The following is a 23,941-nucleotide window of genomic DNA, read 5'->3' on the forward strand; positions in this document are numbered from 1 at the left end:
CGATGACTCTTCAACCTTGACGCTGATGCAGCTCCCTCAGAGCCAGTTCCCAGAGTGACCAGAACATCTGACACTCCTGTTTATATCTGTCACCTAGGACTCGCTGATTAGACCAGGTTAACAGCCCCAATCAGGGAACTCATACTCTATGAGGTCCACCCCGCTGATCCCATTACAGGCACTACATATAGCATTGTATTTCCTGTCATGGTGACAAGGCACCAGTGTCAAGCTCTCTTTTGCTAAATGGCAAACAGTTAAAATGAGGCAGTTGTGGGGTTCCTTTTAATGGCATAACAGAAGGAAGCCTGCAATTTTCAGCCAAAACAGACAGTTCTTGTTTGTAAATTGTTCTTGCATGCTCTTCATTGCTCAATGGGTAGCACTGCCATCTCTGAGGCAGCAGGCTGTGGGTTTAAGACTCCCTGCAGATGCCTCAGATGACAACCCATATGGATATTCTTGGTTGCCAGTGCTGAGGGAATGCTGGTCTGTAGGAGGCGCCATTTTTAGATGAAGACATTCATCCTCCCTTCCCTTTCAGTTGGATGCAAGAGAGGGGCAGCACGGTGGCTCAGTGGTTAGCACTACTGCCTCACAGCGCCAGGGACCCAGGTTCAATTCCACCCTCAGGCGACTGTCTGTACGGAGTTTGCATATTCTCCCAGTGGCTGCCTGCGTTTCCTCTGGGTGCTCTGGTTTTCTCCCACAGTCCAAAGATGTGCAGGTCAGGTGGGTTAGCCATGGGAAATGCAAGGTTACAGGGATAGGGTAGGGTGTGGGTCTGGGTGGGGTGCTCTTTGGAGGGTTGGTGTCACTTGATGGGCTGAATGGCCTGCTTCCACACTGTAGGGATTCTAAGTTCCACAGTAAGGTTGTAGGAAAAGTGGCAGTGTCCTGTGTGGGCATTATTCATCTTTCAATCAATATAGTTAAGACATGCCTTGACTCATTACTGGGAGCTTGCTGTACTTGTTGCATTCCAACAGTGACTGCTACTTCAAGAGCCAATTCATTGCTTTAAGATTCTCTGAGGTGAAAGAAAGCACTACAGAACCTTCTAGCACAGATGGAGACTGTTCAGCCCATTGTGCCTATGTTGGGGTCTTTGAATGCTGCCATACTTATAAACACCTATGAAGAAAGATGTGAAACTTGAAAGGGTTCATAAAAGGTTTACAAGGATTGGAGGATTTGAGCTACAGGGAGAGGCTGATTCGGCTGGGTCTATTTTCCCTGGAGCGTCAGAGACTGAGGGGTGACCTTATAGAGGTTTATAAAGTCATGAGGGGCATCAATAGGGTGAATTGCCAGTGACATTTTTCCCTGGAGTCCAGAACCAGAGGGCATAGGTTTAGAGTGAGAGGGGAAAGATTTAAAAGGAATCTAAGGGGCAACTTTTTCACACAGAGAATGGTGCATGTATGGAATGAGTTGCCAGAGGAAGTGGTGGAGGCTGGTACAATTAAAACATTTAAAAGGCATCTGGATGGAGATATGAATAGGAAGGGTTGAGAGGGATATGGGCCAATTGTTGGCAAATGGGACTACATTAGGTTAGGATGACTTGGATGGAAGGGTCTGTTTTCATGCTGTACAGCTTGATGACTCTATGATAGAAAATACAATACTTTTCTGTTGGTTCAAGTATCATTAACATTTGTTTAATTAACTCCAATCAAATTCCCATCTTCTCTCTTTCAGTAGTGACAGCAAACTGTAGAAAAATACAAAATAACTATTTGGAGAACAACATTAGGACACAGAAGAGCTCAGGGTAGAAATCATTGCCAAATGTAGCGTGCTGCCATTGTATGGTCACGTCCACCAATAACGCATTAATTCACACACAAGGGCACTGAGGCCTAGGGGCCAGGCTGCTCAGCTATGATCACCACACTGACATCAGCTCAACATGGAGTTTGCTAACCTCCACTGAGATGGATGTTAGCCCAATGCAACTTGGCATCGGTAGAGTGAGGTCAGGCAAGTGGAAAGATGAGACAGTCTTTCTGCTCTTGATTGCGATTCTGTTCGCCCCTGGGCGAGCGAGCGTGTCGGATGAACTTAGGATTAGACTCACCCGTGACAGCTGCAGTTGGATAGCCTCCTGAGTCACTGATCACAGAGTCCCTGGGGCAACTGGAGGGCAGGTGTGTCTTGTCATACCTCTCCTTAGCCTCAGGCATCACACTGCACAGACACAGAAGCTGTTATGTGCTGTCTTCGGTCCGTTAGAACGTTGCAATACTTCTCCTTGATGTTTTATTGTGTGCCTTTCACTCAGCCGTGGTACCTTTTAAAATAATGCTTTCCTGTCACATTATATAGCTTCTGTTCCAGGAAGGTTTCCATTCTTTATTTCACCTTAAACAAACCGTAGCGAAACCTTTCTCATATTGGGCACCACATAAATGTTTTTGATTCTTGAATTGTCTGTTCTCAGTGCTGCTGCTATCAAAAGCTTTCTTTGTAGCAATCCTGTTTTTGTCATCATTGGGTTGTTCATTAATTTTCAGCTTTAAGCATGTCCAAAAAAGAGCTTGCATTTGCACAACAGCCTTCACAACTGCGGGCTGTGGCAGGGGAAGTAGTTCTGAAGTGTAATGTCGGAGACGCAGCAGCTAATTTACACGCTTCAAATTCCTGCAAAAAGCAAAGTGGTGACACCCAGTCTGTGATGTTGGTTGAAGAATAAGTATCAGGCTGCAGGATAAACTGTGTTACCCTTCCTTAACTAGTAGTCCTGGGATCATTTACAATCAGCTCAGAAGCCAATTGCAGTCTGAGATAAATGCCTCATTGGTTAGTTATTCACAAACTCCAGGTCGTTAAGATGGTGGATGGGATACAAATCGAGAGGCCACCTCTGTTCTTGATGGTGTCTGGACTGGACGCCTTCTCACAGAGTGCTTCAGAGAACATCTCTGGACATCCGCACCAATCAACCCCACCATCCCATGGCTGAAACTTTCAACTCCCCCTCCCACTGTACCGAGGATATGCAGGTCCTGGGCCTCCTCCATCACCACTCCCTCACCACCCGATGCCTGGAGGAAGGACATCTGGTGAACAAACTTAAATAAAAGACATGTCAAATAGCAATAGAAGGTAGCCATTTGAATCATTGAGTGTCCATCAACAAACAACCGAGGTAGTCCCACTTCCCTGCCTTTGCCTCACTCATGGTGTCAGTCTCTCAATCCCCTCGAATCGAAACCAAACCCTAAAGAATGACGACTTTCACAGTTTGAGACCAAGAATGTCTCATGAATGGCACCGCTAGTGGTCTCCTCTACATTGGGCAGACATGATGCCTCCTCGCAGAGCGCTTCAGAGAACATCTCCGGGACACCTGCACCAACCAACTCCACCGCCCTATGTCCAAACACATTAACTCCCCTTCCCAATCTGCCGAGGACCTGCAGGTCCTGGGCCTCCTCCATTGCCACTCCCTAACCACCCAATGCCTGGTGGAAGAACACCTCATCTTCCACCTCGGGACCCTCCAACCCCACGGCATCAATGTGGACTTCACCAGTTTCCTCATTTCCCCTCACCCCACCTTACCCCAGTTTCAACCTTCCAGCTCAGCACCGCCCTCATGACCTGTCCTACCTGTCAATCTTCCTTCCCACTTATCCTCTCCATTCTCCTTTCTGACCCATCACCTTTAGCCCCAACTCCATCTACCTAATGCATTCTCAGCTAACTTCCCCCCAGCCCCACCCCACTCCAATTTATCTCTCCACTTTTTTGCCTGAAACATTGACTTTCCTGCTCTTCAGATGCTGCCTGACCTGTTGTACTTTTCCAGCACCACTCTAATCTTGACTCTGGATGGTGTCAAGCCTCTTGAGTGTAGTTGGAGCTGCCCCCCCCCCCCCCAAGATAAGTGGAGATTAGTGAAGGAACAATGATATAGATCAAAGTCAACGTGGGGACTGACATGGAGGGGACATGCAGATGGAAGTGGATTCAGTCAGGTGCTGCTCTTGACCACCTAGAGGTTGTGGGTTTGGAAGGTGTTTTCAAAGAGATGATCTTTAAGGTAAGGACAACGTGATGGGCTATCAGGTGAAGAGTAGCAGGTTTAGATGGGATATGAGTGATGACCTGTTCATCCAGAGGGTGGTGGGAATCTGGAACTCGCTGCCTGTAAAGATGTATTGAGGCAGAAACCTTCATAACATTGAGGAAGGATTTACCGTATATACTCACATAAAAGTGGACAATAGGGTTGGCTATTACATGGATACTACTTTTGACGGGCTGAAATTCATGCTACAGTCCAAAATACAGTATCATTAGCAGAAGCTCCATTGATCTCTAAATGAATAAAGAAAATAAATGTTGATCTGTTATCTGTAAAGAACTAGGATTGACCATATTTTCCATATATTTCACAAGATATATGGAAAATGTTTTGGCCAAAAGTAGGGGGTCAACTTACATCTGAGATTAACATTTACTCAAGTATATACGGTAGATGTACATTTGCAATGGTAAGGCATACAAGGCTATGGGTCAAAGTGCTGAAAAATGGGATTGGAGTAGTAAGGTGGTTGTTTTTGACTTGAAAGGCCAATGGGCCTTTTTCTGTGCTGTAGATCTCTTGTGCAGTGGTAGTGTCCTTACCTCTGGGCCAGGTCTGTGTTCAAGTTCCACCTGTCCCAGAGGTATTTCATCGCGTGTCTGAACAAACTGTGTCTACCCAGTGCCTTACTGGAGACAAAACACACTCACCTGCCTACTCACTGCCTGACTAGGTTCATAGCTCCTTGAAGTGGAGTCACAGGTAGATAGGGTAGAGAAGAAGTTGTTTGGTATGCTTTGTTTTATTGGTCAGAGTATTGAATACAGGAGTTGGGAGGTCATGTTGCGACTGTACAGGACATTGGTTAGGCCACTGTTGGAATATTGCGTGCAATTCTGGTCTCCTTCCTATCGGAAAGATGTTGTGAAACTTGAAAGGGTTCAGAAAAGATTTACAAGGATGTTGCCAGGGTTAGAGGATTTGAGCTATAGGGAGAGGCTGAACAGGCTGGAGGTGTTTTCCCAGGAGCGTCGGAGGCTGAGGGGTGACTTTATAGAGGTTTGCAAAATGATGAGGGGCATGGATAGGATAAATAGACACAGTCTTTTCCCTGGGGTCAGGGAGTCCAGAACAAGACGACATAGGTTTAAGGTGAGAGGGGAAAGATATAAAAGAGACCTAAGGGGCAACGTTTTCATACAGAGGGTGGTAAGTGTATGGAATGAGCTGCCAGAGTAAGTAGTGGAGGCTGGTACAATTGCAGCATTTAAAAGGCATTTGGATGGGGATATGAATAGGAAGGGTTTGGAGGGATAGGGGCTGGGTGCTGGCAGGTGGGACTAGATTGGGTTGGGATATCTGTTCGACATGGATGGGTTGGACCGAAGGGTCTCTTTCCATGCTGTACATCTCTATGACTCTATGACTAATCATAGTCACACTGGATGTGTGCGGTGGAATGGGGTTTCTCATTTTATCAATTAAGTCTCTATCATCCCTCCTCCAAATGGTCCTGAAGGGGCGATGCCTGATCAGAATCACGTCTTCATTGTCAAGAGACAAACTGAGAGTTTCTTCCTTTCCAATGCATTCGAGCTCAGGCACATCTTAAAAATGTTGGCTCTCTTGGAATCTCACAGATTGTTGACATACAGCCATTTAATTAAACGAGAGACCTTTGAAGAAATTAGTTTGGGAGTTAGCTGTGAATGTAACATTGGTTTGTGCCAGACTGAGAGAGGCTTTGGCAGTTCAATGTGTGTGTGAGGGGCAACTAGGAGATTGATGTAATTACTGGGATTTTCACAGTACTCAATAAGAATGTATGGTGCCCCGAGGGCATGTCAGAAATGCTTCCTGACCATTTCATTCCTTTCTCAAGCTGCAGACACTCATGTTACACAGGCAACAGCACGGTGACCAACTCACACCCAGTGACATCCGCAAAATGCACTGCCGAGGTATCTCATTAGCATTGCAAATGCACCATCTAGGTATCTCACTAACATTGCAAATGCACAGCCCAGGTATCTCATTAGCATTGCAAATGCACCACCCAGGTAACTCACTAACGTGGCAAATGCACTGCCCAGGTATCTCATGAGCATTGCAAATGCACCACCTAGGTATCTCACTAACATTGCAAATGCACAGCCCAGGTATCTCATTAGCATTGCAAATGCACCACCCAGGTAACTCACTAACGTGGCAAATGCACTGCCCAGGTATCTCATTAGCATTGCAAATGCACCGCCCAGGTAACTCACTAACGTGGCAAATGCACTGCCCAGGTATCTCATTCGCATTGCAAATGCACTGCCCAGGTATCTCACTAACGTGGCAAATGCACTGCCCAGGTATCTCATTAGCATTGCAAATGCACCACCCAGGTAGCTCAGTTGCATTGCAAATGCACTGCCCAGGTATCTCATTAGCATTGCAAATGCACTGCCCAGGTATCTCACTAACATTGCAAATGCAATGCCCAGGTATCTCATTAGCATTGCAAATGCACCACCCAGGTAGCTCAGTTGCATTGCAAATGCACTGCCCAGGTATCTCACTAACATTGCAAATGCACAGCCCAGGTATCTCATTAGCATTACAAATGCACCACCCAGGTATCTCACTAACGTGGCAAATGCACTGCCCAGGTATCTCACTAACATTGCAAATGCACTGCCCAGGTATCTCACTAACATTGCAAATGCACTGCACAAGTATCTCATTAGCATTGCAAATGCACCACCCAGGTATCTCACTACCATTGCAAATGCACCACCCAGGTACCTCATTAGCATTGCAATGCACTGCCCAGTTAACTCATTAGCATTGCAAATGCACTGCCCAAGTATCTCAGTCGCATTGCAAATGCACCGCACAAGTATCTCATTAGCATTGCAAATACACTACCCAGGTATCTCACTAATGTGGCAAATGAACTGCCCAGGTATCTCATTAGCATTGCAAATGCACCACCCAGGTAACTCACTAACATGGCAAATGCACTGCCCAGGTATCTCATTAGCATTGCAAATGCACTGCCAGGTATGTCACCAACATTGCAAATGCACCACCCAGGTATCTCAGTTGCATTACAAATGCACTGCCCAGGTATCTCATTAGCATTGCAAATGCACTGCCCAGGTAACTCACTAACATTGCAAATGCACCGCCCAGGTATCTCACTAACATTGCAAATGCACCGCCCAGGTATCTCATTAGCATTGCAAATGCACTGCCCAGGTATCTCACTAACGTGGCAAATGCACTGCCCTGGTATCTCATTAGGATTGCAAATGCACTGCCCAGGTATGTCACTAACATTGCAAATGCACTGCCCAGGTATCTCACTAACGTGGTAAATGCACTGCCCAGGTATCTCACTGGCATTGCAAATGCACTGTCCAAGTATCTCATTAGCATTGCAAATGCACTGCCCAAGTATCTCATTATCATTGCAAATACACCACCCAGGTATCTCACTACCATTGCAAATGCACCACACAAAAATCTCATTAGCATTGCAAATGCTCCGCACATGTATCTCATTAGCATTGCAAATGCTCCACCCAGGTATCTCACTAACATTACAAATGCACTGCCCAGGTATCTCATTAGCATTGCAAATGCACCGCGCAGGTATCTCAGTAGCATTGCAAATGCACTGCCCAGGTATCTCATTAGCATTGCAAATGCTCCACCCAGGTATCTCACTAACATTGCAAATGCACTGCCCAGGTATCTCATTAGCATTGCAAAAGCACCGCCCAGGTACCTCAGTAGCATTTCAAATGCACTGCCCAGGTGTCTCAGTAGCATTGCAAATGCACTGCCCAGGTATCTCATTAGCATTGCAAATGCTCCACCCAGGTATCTCACTAACATTGCAAATGCACTGCCCAGGTGTCTCAGTAGCATTGCAAATGCACTGCCCAGGTATCTCATTAGCATTGCAAATGCACCACCCAGGTATCTCACTACCGTTGCAAATGCAACACCCAGGTACCTCATTAGCATTGCAATGCACTGCCCATGTATCTCATTAGCATTGCAAATGCACTCCCCAGGTATCTCACTACCATTGCAAATACGCTCCCTCACAGTGCCAGGGACCCAAGTTCGATTCCAGCCTCAGGTAACTGTTTGTGTGAGGTTAGGTGGATTGGCCATGCTAAATTGCCCATAGCATCCAGTGATGTGCAGACTGGGTGGATTAACCATGGGAAATGTGGGGTTATAAGTATTGGGGAGGGGGCGGGGGGCTGCTCGTCAGAGGGCCAGTGTGGACTTGATGGGCCAAATGGCCTGCTTCCACACTGCAGGGATTCTAGGAGAAAGGGTTAAAGTGTAGAACGCTACCAAGGCTAAAAGAGAAAAGGTATAACGGGTGCCAGAAGTGGAAGACCAATAGAGTTGGGTTTTGAAAAGATGAAGGTGGTCATGATTTTTTTGTTCAGAGTCTTGCTGTCAAGTATGGTGAAAATTCGGCAGTTTCCGTAAAGGGCAGTGCATTTGCAATGCTAATGAGATATATGGGCAGTGTATTTGTAATGCTAATGAGATATCTGGACAGTGCATTTGCAATGTTAGTGAGATACCTGGGTGGTGCATTTGCAAAGTGTTCTACATTTTAACCCTTGCTTCTAGAATCCCTGCAGTGTGGAAGCAGGCCATTTGGCCCATCAAGTCCACTCTGGCCCTCTGAGGAGCAACCCCTCTGCCCCCCACTCCCCAATTCTTATAACCCCACATTTCCCATGGCTAATCCACCCAGCCTGCACATCACTGGATGCTATGTGCAATTTAGCATGGCCAATCCACCTAACCATCACATTTATGGACTGTGGGAAGAAACCAGAGGAAACTCACACAAACAGTTACCTGAGGCTGGAATCGAACTTGGGTCCCTGGGGCTGTGAGGCAGCAGTGCTAACCAGTGAGCCACTGTACTGCTCCCTTATGACTGCTTCAAGCTTTGCCTCTTTATTCCTTATTTCTTCACTAAGTCACCTCCCTCGGGTCTCTCAGGAGGAAGCAAGACTCAACTCAATATATTGTCAGGGATAGGATGGATTGAGGAACGTGAAGATATGGGGAGGGTGGTGATGGAGCTGGAGACCATCAGAGCAAGGGATCAGAACTTTTACTTCCAGCATTCTTTTCAACCGAATTGTCCTTCTCCTGATCCAACATAATTAAACTCAAAAAGGTTAACAGGGAACAACACTCAAGAAGTTTGACACCATCTAGCTCAGTAGATTGGCACCACATCCACAAGCATCAACTCTCTCCACCACTGACACTCAGTAAGCCGCAGTGTGTGCAATCTACAACATGCACTGAAGTAACTCAGCTAGGCTCCTTTGTCAGCACCTTCCGAAATCTGCAACCTCTTTCACCTAGAAGGGCAGGGACAAATTACATGTGGTAGCAGTACCACCCTCAAGCTCTCCTCCAGGTTTACCCTCCAACAAGGGAACAGACTCTTTGTCACAGATTTGAGGTAAAGCTGTGGTGTCACTGGACTAGTTGTACACAGACCCCCCTCTAATGTTCTGGAGACACGTGTTCAAATCCTACCATGGCAGATGGTCAAATTAGAATTCTATAAAAATATCAAATTAAAAGCTGGCTGAGTGGTTGTCATGTAACCAATGCCTATTCTTGCAAATAAAAACCTATCTGGTTCACTAATTCCTTTTAAAAAAGGAAATCTGCCCTCTGGCTGACACGTGACTCCAGACCCACAACGATGTGATTGACTCTTAACTGCTCTCTGGGCAATTAGGGATGGGCAATAAATGCGTGTCTAGCCAGTGACACCTACATCCTACAAACAAATTTGAAAGCCTGAGTTAACCTCAACTGTTTGGGTGACATGATGGCTAGTACTGCTGCCTCACAGCCCAGGGACCTGGGTTCGATTCCAGCCTTGGATGTTTGTGCCTGCAGGTGCTCTGGTTCCCTCCCACAGTCCAACGATGTGCAGCTCAGGTGGACTGGCTGTGCTAAATAGCCCATTTGTTCAGGGATAGGTGGATTAGCCATTGGAAATGCAAGGTTACACAGGATGAGGGTAGGGGTTCTGAGTCTGGTTGGGATGCTGTTTAGAGGTTTGGTGCAGACTGAAGGGGCTGAATGGCTGCTGTCTGCACTGTTGGGATTCTATGGTTGAGAGAGGACTTCTGGGAGGCTGGTGACTTAGCTGTATGCATGAGAGATTGTGGGCCACCATTTTGGACTGATGTGTTTGATCTGATTGAGCCCTCATGGGCTTCCCCACCCCACCCCCCCATACAAAACACTGGAATAAAAAGGTTGCCAAACACATTTGCATCTGAAGACATTTCCTTTAAGATGGTTTAGGAGTACTCACTAGCAATTTATGCATGCTTGGCAGTGTATACCCATAAATGTAAAGATTTTAATTAAACCTTGAAATATGAACCTAGTGGAGGATAGCATGGGAAGTGCTGATTAAAGGTGTTGCCTCACAAATCTAATTAATGGCCCTCGTTTTCCATTTCTGATCAGGTGAATATTGATACGGTCTTTTATTTAAACAGAAATTTTCCAGAACTGCTTAGTCTATCGTGGAGATGGCAAGAGTGTAACTGAACACAACAAATTGCATTCACATAGTGCCTTTGACGTTGCAACATGCCCCATCAAATTCTTAATTTCCCTAAATTTCCCACTTTCAGCTTCTCATCACTCAAATTGCCATCTCCCAGCTCCTAGTCCTTAACTCCCATCCCCATCTTCCAAACCCCAATCCCGTCTCCCAAAATGTTTCTCCATCTTCCAAACACCAAACACATCTCCCATTCCCATCTCTCCATTAAATCACAACAATAATATGTGGCTAATGATTTGAAATAAAGATACACAGTACGGGAGAGACTCAGTAGGTCAGGCAGCATCCGTGAAGAGAGAAACAGAGTTAGCATTTCAGTTCAATATCCTTTCCTCAGAATCCTTATCAGAAGTTCAATTGAAATGTCATTAACCTGAAAGATTAACACTGCTTTTCTCTCCATAGATGCTGCCAAGCATGCTAACCTTCTCCGGTACTTTTTCTGTTATCTCACATCTCTCAATCCCAACTTCCATCACGTTTTCCTATTTCCCTAATCCTCCATTCCTTAATCACTATCTCAGAATCCCTAATTCCCTATTTTACTTCTCTAACTCCCTATCTCTCCACTAAATCCCTACCTCTCCATCTCTTATTCTCTATCTTCCCTTCTCTAACTCACTATCACTCCATCTCTAATTGCCTATACTTCCTTCTTTATCTCATTATCTCTCCACCCCAATTCCCTATTTTTACATTTCTACCTCCGTGTCTCTCCACTTCTAAATCTCTATCTCTCATTCTCTATCTTCCTTTCTTGATCACACCAGCTCTCCATCCCTAATTCCCTATTTTTCCATCTCTATCTCTCTAATTCTAATTCCCTGTCTTTCCATCTCCATCCTATCATCTGTCCATTCCCGACTTTTCCTTCTCTAATTCTGTATCTCTCCATTCCGAATGTCCTATTTTTCCTTCTGTATCTCCTTTTCTCTCAGTCCCTAATTCCTTATCTTTCCTTCTCTATCCCCCTCTTTCTCTATCCAATCACTCAGTCCTCTCATACCAATCTATCACTTTGCAGTTCCTTACCCCAATGGGTTCTATATTTGCTGACTCCATAATACAAGGTTCTAGCTCCTAGTCGGGGTGATCGAGAGGTGGGCCTGGGACTGATGGTGATGCTGGTCATCACAGCAGAATTGAGAATCAATATCTGCTGGGTCAGCTAGAGTCATTGGGCAAAGATTGATCAATATCTAAGGTGAGGTATGCCTGGGGTTTATGGGTGTGGACAAGGGGAATGTTGGGAGGGAAGATGAACATTGGCTGTAGACATCTGAACATTGGCTGTAGACCCAAGACTGTTTGTTTTGGGGTGTAACTTGGGGAACCGGTGTTGCAGGTGTATCTCCAAGTTGGCAGAAGGAGATCTGGAAAAATGGATGCTCTGTTGATATTTGGGGTCAGAACATGCAGAGACTGGAGAGTGAGAAGGTGATCTCGGTGAAAGGGAGCACTCATCACACCCTGGGTAAGGAATGGCAACGGGAAGAAGGAATACCACACAAAGAAGGATCAGATATCCAAGTGGGTGGCAAGGATGGCATTGGCCACAGGGATTTGGGAAGTGAAGGAGCAACAGGAAACAACGAGTGGTTGAGAGAGAGAGAAAGAAAGAGAGAGAGATGTGAGCCTGTAGATTGGAAGGTTAAGATGAAGGCTTCAACTATCATGAGTCAAACAGGAGGGTGATGATGATGGAGGGGGTCTGAGGAGACTCTGCTCTCACATGTCACCCATAAAAGACACATACACTCTCCCTCTATGGGCACTGATGACATTCCTTACTAAATGACTACTTGGTAATCCCTGTGATTAATGTGGTTTCTCTTAGGATATAGCGACCCAGCCGTTTGCGATGCCCTCGCCAGTTAGGACAGTGATTGTGGCGGATTTTGACAATGATCAGGACCTTGAAGTATTTTTCAATAATATTGCATACCGAGGGTCTTCGGCAAACCGCATCTTCAGGTTAGTCCATGTTTTTAATAATCATAAAAACTTACTAAAAGAGGCCATTCAGCCCTTTGTGTATGTACTGGCTTGAAAGTATCCGTGTTTACTGTGTAATACTGTTAAGTTCCAATCCAACTCCCTCTTCAAATCTCCACCATCTTTTCAGTGTGTTCCAGATGCTAATAATTCACACAATTTCCATATTTCTCCCCTTCTCCTCTCCAAATCTTTTTACAATGATCTAAATCTCCGACCTTTGGCTATTGGCCCACTTGCCAAAAGGGATTATTTTTCCCAATTGAAACCTCTCATCGTAATGATAACATCTTACACAAGGGAGGATGTTTGTGGCTGTTGGAGGTCAGTCATCTCAGCACCAGGACATCTCTGCAGGAGTTCCTCAGGGTAATGTCCTAGGCCCAACCATCTTCAGCTGCTTCATCAATGATCTTCAGTCCATCATAAAGTCAGAAGTGGGGATGTTCGCCAGTGATTGCACAATGTTCAGCACCATTCATGACTCCTCAAATACTGTAGCAGTCTATGTTCAAATGCAAGAAGATCGGGACAATATCCAGGCTTGGGCTAACAAGGTAAGGAACATTCATGAACACAAATGCCAGACAATGACCAACTCCAAAAAAAACCTAATTACTCTCCCTTGACATTGACTCATATTACCATCACTGAATCTCCCACTATCAACATGCTAGGGGTTACCATTAACCAGAAACTCATCTGGATTCGCTGTGTCAATACTGTGGCTACAAGATCAGGTCAGAGGCTAGGAATACTGCGGCAAGTAACTCACCTCCTGACTCCCCAAAGCCTGTCCATCATCTACAAGGCACCAATCTGGTGTGTGATCCCCACTTGCCTGGATGGGTGCAGCTCCAATAAACATACAAGAAGCTTGACATCATCCAGGAGAAAGCAGCCCACATCCACAAGCATCCGCTTTATCCACCATTGACACTCAATGTGGGCTATCGACAAAATGCAGAAATTCATCGAAGGTCCTCAGACAGCAACTTCCAAACCTTCAACATGATTACATTTCTTCCTCCCTTAGCTGTTGCTCAGACAGATCTGATGTTTTTATTTCCTTCGGCTATCTTCTCCTCTATCTGACTGCACTTGGCAATTCTCTGGATTCCTACACTTCTCTCCCTGACCTAACCCACTGGTGTAGGTTTCTGTCCAACCTCTGTTCAAACACCCAGTCTCATTGTCTTGGGGAAGGAAAGGCTTTCATCACAGTGTGTCTCACATCCCAAAGCAGTTTGCTGGCAGCACATATTTTTGCAGTATAGTATAATGTAGAATGCATAACAATTTGTGTACAAGAAGATTCCATTAATAGTAATCTGATAATCACCAATAATAATCACATGCAAAGAATAATCCTCCACCATTTTTGCCAACTCTAACACGATGCCACCACTAAACACATCTTCCCTCCTCTCCCCTCCCCCTGTCTGCATTCTGCAGAGTTCATTCCCTCCGGGACAACCTAGCCCACTCCTCCATCACACCAAACACCTCTCCCATCGCACACGGCACCTTCCCATGCAATCGCAGAAGGTGCAACACCTGCCTCTTTACCTCTTCCATTCTCACCATCCAAGGCCCCAGATACTCATTTCAGATTAAGCAGCGTTTCACTTGTACCTCTTTCAGTTTGGTCTGTGGCATTCGTTGCTTCCAATGTGGTCTCCTCTATATCGGAGAGACAAAACGCTGACTGGGTGATCGCTTTGCTGAGCATCTTCGGTCTGTACGCAATCAGGTCCCGGACCTCCCCGTGGCTTGCCACTTCAACACCCAATCCTGCTCCCATACCCACATGTCTGTCCTTGGCCTGCTGCAATGTTCCAGTGAAGCTCAACGCAAACTGGAGGAACAGGATCTCATCTTCCAACTAGGCACGTTACAGCCCGCCGGTCTCAAAATTGAATTCAACAACTTCAGATAATTTTATTTCATTTATTTTATTTATCTTTTCTTTATTTTTTTTTCACTACAGTGTACCTCTTATTTCTTGATTGTCTCTCTTTCTCTCACTCCCCACTCTCTTATCACCTTTTTCCTCTCCTCTTCCCCCTTTGCTACCCTTCTCCCCTGTTTTCCATTTTGCCTCTGCTTCACCCCTCCCCCACATATTTTGTCACATAGCACTGGCTTCAGCCTTGGTCATTCACAGATCCTAATCTCCCTATAATCTCTCTCTGCACTGTCATTATTACTTTTTTATTGCTACCTTTGCTTCTGGAGCCATGACTCACCTTCTCTCAGCCTCGTATAAATACCTCCCTATTTCTCCCTTTTTTATGGCTTTGACAAAGGGTCAGTTAGACTCAAAATGTCAGCTCTTTTCTCTCCTTACAGATGCTGTCAGACCTGCTGAGATTTTCCAGCATTTTCTCTTTTGGTTTCAGATTCCAGCATCAGCAGTAATTTGCTTTTAACCAATAAACTCATGTTATCGAATAGAAAATATTTTCAATAGAATACATCTTCATCACAATCCAGTGTACCTCCATTTGTGTTGGTCTATGTGTGTGTGCATGTATGTCTGTGTGTGTGTTGGTTTTTCTGTGTCTGTGAATGTGTGCATTTGGTCTTTCTGTGTGTCTGTGTGCGTGTTGGTCTGTGTGTACGTCTGTCTGTGTGCGTGTTGGTCTGTGTGTGTGTGTGTGTGTGTCTGTGTGCGTGTTGGTCTGTGTGTACGTCTGTCTGTGTGCGTGTTGGTCTGTGTGTGTGTGTGTGTGTGTCTGTGTGCGTGTTGGTCTGTGTGTACGTCTGTCTGTGTGCGTGTTGGTCTGTGTGTGTGTGTGTGTGTGTCTGTGTGCGTGTTGGTCTGTGTGTACGTCTGTCTGTGTGCGTGTTGGTCTGTGTGCGTGTTGGTCTGTGTGTACGTCTGTCTGTGTGCGTGTTGGTCTGTGTGTGTGTGTGTGTGTGTCTGTGTGCGTGTTGGTCTGTGTGTGTGTGTGTGTGTGTCTGTGTGCGTGTTGGTCTGTGTGTACGTCTGTCTGTGTGCGTGTTGGTCTGTGTGCGTGTTGGTCTGTGTGTACGTCTGTCTGTGTGCGTGTTGGTCTGTGTGCGTGTTGGTCTGTGTGTACGTCTGTCTGTGTGCGTGTTGGTCTGTGTGTGTGTGTGTGTGTGTCTGTGTGCGTGTTGGTCTGTGTGTACGTCTGTCTGTGTGCGTGTTGGTCTGTGTGTGTGTGTGTGTGTGTCTGTGTGCGTGTTGGTCTGTGTGTACGTCTGTCTGTGTGCGTGTTGGTCTGTGTGTGTGTGTGTGTGTGTCTGTGTGCGTGTTGGTCTGTGTGTACGTCTGTCTGTGTGCGTGTTGGTCTGTGTGCGTGTTGGTCTGTGTGTACGTCTGTCTGTGTGCGTGTTGGTCTGTGTGTGTGTGTGTGTGTGTCTGTGTGCGTGTTGGTCTGTGTGTGTGTGTGTCTGTGTGCGTGTTGGTCTGTGTGTACGTCTGTCTGTGTGCGTGTTGGTCTGTGTGCGTGTTGGTCTGTGTGGGTGTTGGTCTGTGTGTACGTCTGTCTGTGTGCGTATTGGTCTGTGTGCGTGTTGGTCTGTGTGTACGTCTGTCTGTGTGCGTGTTGGTCTGTGTGCGTGTTGGTCTGTGTGTACGTCTGTCTGTGTGCGTGTTGGTCTGTGTGTGTGTGTGTGTGTGTCTGTGTGCGTGTTGGTCTGTGTGCATGTTGGTCTGTCTGTCTTTGTGTGTGTGTGTTGGTCTGTGTGCATGTTGGTCTGTGTGGGTGTGTCTGTGTGCATGTTGATCTGTCTGTCTTTGTGTGTGTGTGTGTGTGTGTGTGTGTGTGTGTGTGTGTGTGTTTGTGTGTGTTTGTGTGTATTTAATTAGCCAAAATCCATCAACATTCAGCGACTAATCCAAAGTGGTGTTCATGACTTACTGCAGTCAAGATTAGAATGTTGCTGGAAAAGTACAGCCAGTCAGGCAGCATCCGAGGAGCAGGAGAATCGACGTTTCGGGCAAAAGCCCTTCATCAGGAAATGATTCACTGCAGCCTTTGCCTTTCCTCTTGTGATGAAAAATGTTAAAGTTCACACAAGTTCATGACTGTCAGATCACCTGACCCAATCGATTGTTAATTCTCTCATTCACTGTTAAGGAACCCAAATAACTACATCTCAATTTCAGATGAATCTCGTCTGGATTCCTGACTGACTCTGTTTGGATTTCCAATTATCCTGATTCCCAACCAATCACGTCCAGTTTTCCAAACTAAGCACATCTGGATTCCTGATAATGCACACCTGGATTCTGGACTAACTATACCTGGATTCCCTGCTAACCAGGTCTGGCCAGTGTCCTGCCTTAGAGAGGGCTGAAGCTATTCCCTCTCTTGGGGGTTTGAGCAGTTTTGGGCCAAGATGGGAGAACAGTGAGCAGGTCAAAGTGTAAGGGATAAAGCACAGGGGTTATATTGGCAGCTAAGAGTTCGTGTTGTCGAGCTAATAATGCACTGTCCACATTCCCGTATCTCATAGATCAACTGGAATGTATGTTTTCCCTGGTGATAATTTTCTTTGGGCTTCTATTGCATTTCATTTTGTGAATATTGAATTGACAAGAGTGCTCTCAGATATTAATATATAGATTGCATTTTGTGGCCAGACTCTGTGATGAATGTGTTCAGGCAAGGAACAGCCGATTTTCAATTTGCTAACTTGCGAATGCAGGCCAACCTCTCTCTCCCTCTCCCTCTCTCTCAAAGGCACTTCATTCTCACCTAATATCCATCACTCAATGTCTCTGTTATCGATCCTCTGAGGCGGCTATTAAAAAGCAACACCTTGCAGGAAATAATGAATGACTTTCTGAATTAATGAGGAGTTCAGTGACAGTGGACTGCTGGGAACACTGACAGAAATGAACGGCATTGCATGTCCGACACAGAGCAGAAAGACCAGAGACAGCATGGGACATGTTTGAAGTCCGCTCATTTCTTTTCCTTGAGCTATACTCTAGGGGACGTTGAGATGCTGAAGGGGAGCCAGGAGTCTGGGAGGGGGATAAGAAAATCGTCAGGCTGCAGGAGAGAAAGGGTGGCATGGTGGCTCAGTAGTTAGCACTGCTGACTCACAGCACCAGGGTCCTAGGTTCAATTCCAGCCTCGGGTGACTGTCTGTGTGGAGTTTGCACATTCTCCATTTTCCTCCCACAATCCAAAGCTGTGCAGGTCAGGTGAACCGGCCATGCTAAATTACCGACAGAGGATTAGGTGCATGAGTCAGAGGGAAATGGTTCTGGGTGGATTACTCTCCAAAGGGTCGGTGCGGACTGGTTGGGCCGAAGGGCCTGTTTCCACGCTGTAGGGAATCTAATCTAATCTAACACTGCGGGATAGCTCTATGACCCACTAACTGCAGCAGATCCAGAAGGCAGCTCTCTGACACCTTCTCAAGGGACAATCTGACTGAACAATAAAGACCGGCCTTGGCAGCGCCACCTGCATCCCATGAAAGGATGGGAAAGCCGGAAAGGGGGGAGAGTTGGAAGTGCAGAGGGAATTGCGTTTTTTTATGATGGGGCAGCTTCTGATGCTGGAAGTGCTATGGAGTCTGAAAATGCCCTGGGGGTTAGTGGGAAAGAATGGGCCCGTGCTAAGGCATGGGACAGAAAGCTGCAGCAGATGTGGAAGCTCCTGTATTGAGCCCAAGCCAATTATTGAAGAGCAAAACTAGACATCAATGCTTGTCGTAATTCAAAAATCGCAGCATTACATGTTACAATTCATGGAATACAGCATTACTTTGCTACAATTCATTGATTCCAGCAGTACATCCCACAACATCCCATCAAACGTTGCAATTCATAGATTGCAGCATTACATACCATTACATATTGCAATTCATTAACAGCAGCGTTACATCCCATTACATATGTTGCATTTCAATGAAAGCAGTGTTACAAGTCTCCAATTCTGACCTGTGCTCCTGTATGTCAGCCATCTCTTTATTAAATAACTATATAATGCAAGATTTAAGGAAACAGATCAAAGCAATTTAACATGGAGCTGGTCTTTAAAAGAAGCTGCAACTAAACTTATGAGATGATTGAAATTTAAGTTAAAATGTGGTTTAGTGTAGTGATTATACACTTTGTGGTGTCCACTGGTTGTGGAAGAGGTTTCTTTTTATAATTGTATAATTAAACAATTCCCTTTTCCCATATACATCTTAATAAGATAACTAAAATCTCATTAACTCTGGCTCTTCCTGGGAAATTGAGTTGACTTTTGGAGTGAGTTTCTCCTCCTATTTTGTTGTATCAGTGTCACAGGCTAACATTCCCATTCTGCCAACATTTCATTGCAGTATGGAGGTGGCTAATAGGCGTGATAATGGCCAGACAACCTGGTTCATTTTATTTTGTGACTTTGATGCTGGACTTTGGGCATGGAATTGTCCAAATGTTGGCTTTCAGCCTTTGGGAGGGAACTTTTGGTTCTTAATTTACACAGCAGGCTTTGCTCAGACTTCAGGAGGGATGGTAAGGTCCAGCCGAGAAACTCAATCGGCTGGGACCAAACCCGCCCCGAAAAATAACCCCAGGAGAGAGTGAAATTGAATGTGGAGAAACTGGGAAAAGAAGAGAGTAGAATAGACACGGCAGATGGTAAGAAATAGAGTCATAGAGATGTGTAGCATGGAAACAGGCCCTTCCATCCAACTCATCCATGCTGACCAGATATCCTAAACACATCTAGTCCCATTTGCCAGCACTTGGCCCATATCCCTCCTAACCCTTCCTATTCATACATCCATTCAGATGCCTTTTAAATGTTGTAATTATACCAGCCTCCACCACTTCCTCTGGCAGCTCATTCCATACATGTACCACCCTCTGTGTGAAAAAGTTGCCCTTTTTTGTATCTTTTATATCTTTCCCCTCTCACCCTAAACCTATGCCCTTTGGTTCTGGACTCCCCTGACCCCAGGGAAAAGACTTTGCCTATTTACCCTATCCTTGCCCCTCATGATTTTGTAAACCTCTATAAGGTCACCCCTCAGCCTCTGATGCTCCAGGGAAAACAGCTCCAACCTATTTAGCCTGTGCCTATAGCTCAAGTTCTCCAACCCTGGCAACATCCTTGTAAGTCTTTTCTGAACCCTTTCAAGTTTCACCACATCTTTCTGATAGGAAGGAGATCAGAAATGCATGCAATATTTCAAACATGGCCTAACCAATGTCCTGTACAGCCACAACATGACCTCCCAACTCTGATACTCAATACTCTAACAAATAAAGGAAAACATTCCAAATGCCTTCTTCAGTATCCTACCTCCCTGTGACTCTACTTTCAAGGAACTATGAACCTGCAATCCAAGGTCTCTTTGTTCAGCAACACTCCCCAAGACCTTACCATTAAGTGTATAAGTCCTGGTAAGATTTGCTTTTCAAAATATACCACCTCGCATTTTTCTATTGAAAGTCCATCTGCCACATCTCAGCCCATTGGCCCATCTGATCAAGATCCTGTTGCAATCTGAGGTAACCCTCTTTACTGTCCACTACACCTCCAATATTGGTGTCACCTGCAAACTTACTGACTGTACCTCTTATGTTCATCCAAATCGTTTATATAAATGATGAAAAGCAGTGGACCCAGCATCAATCCTTGTGGCACTCCACTGGTCATAGGCCTCCAGTCTGAAAAACAACCCTCCACCACCACCCTCTGTCTTCTACCTTTGAGCTAGTTCTATATCCAAATGGCTAGTTCCCCCTGTATTCCATGAGATCTAACCTTGCTAATCAGTCTCCCATGGGGAACCTTGATGAACGCCTTACTGAAGTCCATATAGTTCACATCTACCGCTTTGCCCTCATCAATCCTCTTCGTTACTTCTTCAAAATCCTCAAGTAAGTTTGTGAGACACGATTTCCCATGCACCATGTTGACTATCCCTAATCAGTCCTTGCCTTTCCAAATACATGTCCCTCAGGATTCCCTCCAACAACTTGCCCACCACCGACATCATGCTCACCGGTCTATAGTTCCCTGGCTTGTCCTTACCACCTTTCTTAAATAGTGGCACCACGTTAGCCAACCTCCAGTCTTCTGGCACCTCACCTGTGACTAGGATGATACAAATATCTCAGGAAGGGGCCCAGCAATCATTTCCCTAGCTTCCCATAGAGTTCTAGGGTATGCCTGATCAGGTTTTGGGGATTTATCCACTTGCATGCATCTCAAGACCTCCAGCACTTCCTTCTCTGTAATATGGACATTTTTCAAGATATCACCATCTGTTTCCCCACATTCCACATCTTCTTTATCCTTCTCCACAGTAAACACTGATGCAAAATACTCATTTAGTATCTCCCCCATCTCCTGCGGCTCCACACAAAGGCCACCTAGTTACCTCCTTAGTTACCATTTTGTCCTTAATGTATTTAGAAAAACTCTTTGGATTCTCCTAAACCCTATTTACCAAAGCTATCTCATGTCCTATTTTTGCCCTCCTGATTTCCCTCTTAAGTATACTCCTACTGCCTTTATACTCTTCTAAGGATTCACTCAATCTATCCTGTCTATACCTGATATATGCTTCCTTCTTTTTCTAAACCAAACCCTCAATTTCTTTAGTCATCCAGCATTCCCTATACCTACCAGTCTTCCCTTTCACCCTGACAGGAATATACTTTCTCTAGATTCTTGTTATCTCATTTCTGAAGGCTTCCCATTTTCCAGCCGTCCATTTACCTGCGAACATCTGCCCCCAATCAGCTTTTGAAAGTTCTTGCCTAATGCCATCAAAATTGGCCTTTCTCCAATTTAAAACTTCAACTTTTAGATCTGGTCTATCCTTTTCCATCACTATTTTAAATCTAATAGAATTATGGTCACTGGCCCCAAAGTGCTCCCTCACTGACACCTCTGTCACCTGCCCTGCCTTATTTCCCGAGAGTAGGTCAAGTTTTGCACCTTCTCTAGTAGGTACACCCACATACTGAATCAGAAAATTTTCTTGTATGCACTGAACAAATTCCTCTCCATTTAAACCCTTAATACTATGGCAGTCCCAGTCAATGTTTGGAAAGTTAAAATTCCCTCCCATAACCACCCTATTATTTTTACAGATGACAAACATCTCCTTACAAATTTGTTTCTCAGTTTCCCTCTGACTATTGGGGGGTCTATAATACAGGCCTAATAAGGAGTTCATCCCTTTCCTATTTCTCAATTTCACCCAAATAACTTTCCTGGATGTATTTCTGGGAATATCCTCCCTCAACACAGCTGTAATGCTATCCCTTATCAAAAACACCACTCCCCCTCCTCTCTTGCCTCCGTTTCTATCCTTCCTGTCTATCCTTCCTGTATCACTTGTATCCTGGAACATTAAGCTGCCAGTCCTGTCCATCCCTGAGCCATGTTTCTGTAATTGCTATGGTATCCCAGTCCCATGTTGCTAACCATGCCCTGAGTTCATCTGCCTTCCCTGTTCGGCCCCTTGCATTGAAGTAAATGCAGTTTAATTTATCAGTCCTACCTTGTTCACTGCTTTGTCCCTGCCTGCCCTGACTGTTTGACGCACCTTTGTTCTCAACTGTACCAGTCTCAGATTGATCTCTTTCCTCACTATCACCCTGCCAGTATATTAGTCCCCTTCCAATTCAGGTGCAATCCATCTTGTACAGGTCACTTCTACCCCAGAAGAGCTTCCAATGATCCAAAAATGTGAATCCTTCTCCCATACACCAAACTCCTCAGCCATGCATTCATCTGCTCTATCCACCTATTCCTGCCCTCACTAGCTTATAGCACTGGGAGTAATCCAAGTATTACTGCCCTCAAGGACCTCCTTTTTAAATTCCTACCTAACTTTCTATATTCTTCCTTCAGAATCTCATCCTTTTCCCTTCCTATGTTGTTGATTCCAATGTGTACAATGACCTCCTGCTGGTCTCTCTCTCTCCTTTGAGAACATTCTGCACCCTGTCTGAGACATCCTTGATCCTGGCACTAGGAGGCAACACACCATTCTGTTTTTTTGCTGCTGGATGCAGAAACGCTTGTCTGTGCCTCTGACTGGACAGTCCCTTATCACAATCGGTCGCTTGGAACCCGACATACTCCTCATTGCATTAAAGCCAGTCTCAAGACCAGAAATTTGGCTGTTTGTGCTACAATCCCCTGAGAATCCATCACCTCCAACATTTTCCAAAACAGCATACTTGTTTGAGATGGAAATAGCCACAGGAGACTCCTCCACTACCTGCCTACCCCTCCTACTTTTCCTAGTGGTAACCCATCTACCAAATGTATCTGTGCCTTTCTCCCTTCCTGTTACTGCCAAACATCACACCCCCTAACTCCTGTAAATTTGTTATTTCCTGTAGCTGCAGCTCTAACCAATCCATGCAATCTGACATGATTCGCAACTAAAGACATTTCCTGCAGACATAATCATCAGTAACATGGAAACTCTCCCTAAATTCTCACAGGAAGAGCACATTACACTTTGTTCTTTCACAATCTACAGGCCCAGAAAACAGCGCGGTCTTAATGTTCTAAAAAAACACTGCTTCAGGCTAACTTAGCACTTCTAGTTCATATTTTTAAAATGTAATTGTTGGAGGGATTGATGACTGGGGGCATAGATTGAATGTTTAACTTTAACTTTGCTCCTTATTTCTTTCTACCTTATTCTTAGGGTTTTGTACCGAGGTACAGTACTTTGTATCTCAGATGGTGCTGTGTGTAGTGACATTATAGACCTTTTACTGTACTCCTGTGCGTGAGGTCACATGGCAATAAAGTCTAAATCTAAATCTATATTTATGGTAAGGGACGGGAGGTTTAGAGACCATGTGAGGAAGGGTTCACCCAGAGGGTGGTGTGAATCTGGAACTCACTGCCTGTGAGGGTAGGAGAGACAGGAACCCCGAAGAAGCGTTTAGATGGACATTACAATGCCAAGCTACACAAGGATATGGGCAAGTGTTGGGAAAAGGGATAGAATAGTTATGTGGCTGTTTGGGACCAGTGCAGATGCGATGGGCTGAAGGGCTGTCTGGGTGCTATAGATCTCAATGATGGTGACTCCATGAGAGGGGGAGACACAGCGATGTGGGTGGGGGGGGGGGGGGTTGGGGGGAGACAACAATGAGGGGGACACAGCAATGAGGGGGGAAGCAGCAATGAGGGACACAGTAATAAGGGAGGACACAGCAATGGGGGGGACACAGCATTGAGGGGTAACACAGCATTGAGGGGGGATACTGCAATGAGGGGGAGACAGCAATGAGGGGGGACACA

At 45.4% G+C, this 23,941-nt stretch overlaps 1 protein-coding gene across 3 annotated transcripts in view; it reads left to right on the forward strand.

Annotated features, from left to right (window-relative positions):
* The window catches only part of crtac1b (cartilage acidic protein 1b), a 349,836-nt gene that overhangs the window by 267,255 nt on the left and 58,640 nt on the right, over positions 1-23,941 (forward strand). For all 3 annotated transcript variants that reach the window (XM_072557150.1, XM_072557149.1, XM_072557151.1), the window contains exon 8: positions 12,514-12,650. In XM_072557150.1, coding sequence (XP_072413251.1) covers positions 12,514-12,650 — 137 coding nt within the window. The remainder of the gene's footprint in view (positions 1-12,513; positions 12,651-23,941) is intronic.

Source organism: Chiloscyllium punctatum, chromosome 38 (assembly GCF_047496795.1).
Source record: "Chiloscyllium punctatum isolate Juve2018m chromosome 38, sChiPun1.3, whole genome shotgun sequence".
NCBI classification, from domain to species: domain Eukaryota; kingdom Metazoa; phylum Chordata; class Chondrichthyes; order Orectolobiformes; family Hemiscylliidae; genus Chiloscyllium; species Chiloscyllium punctatum.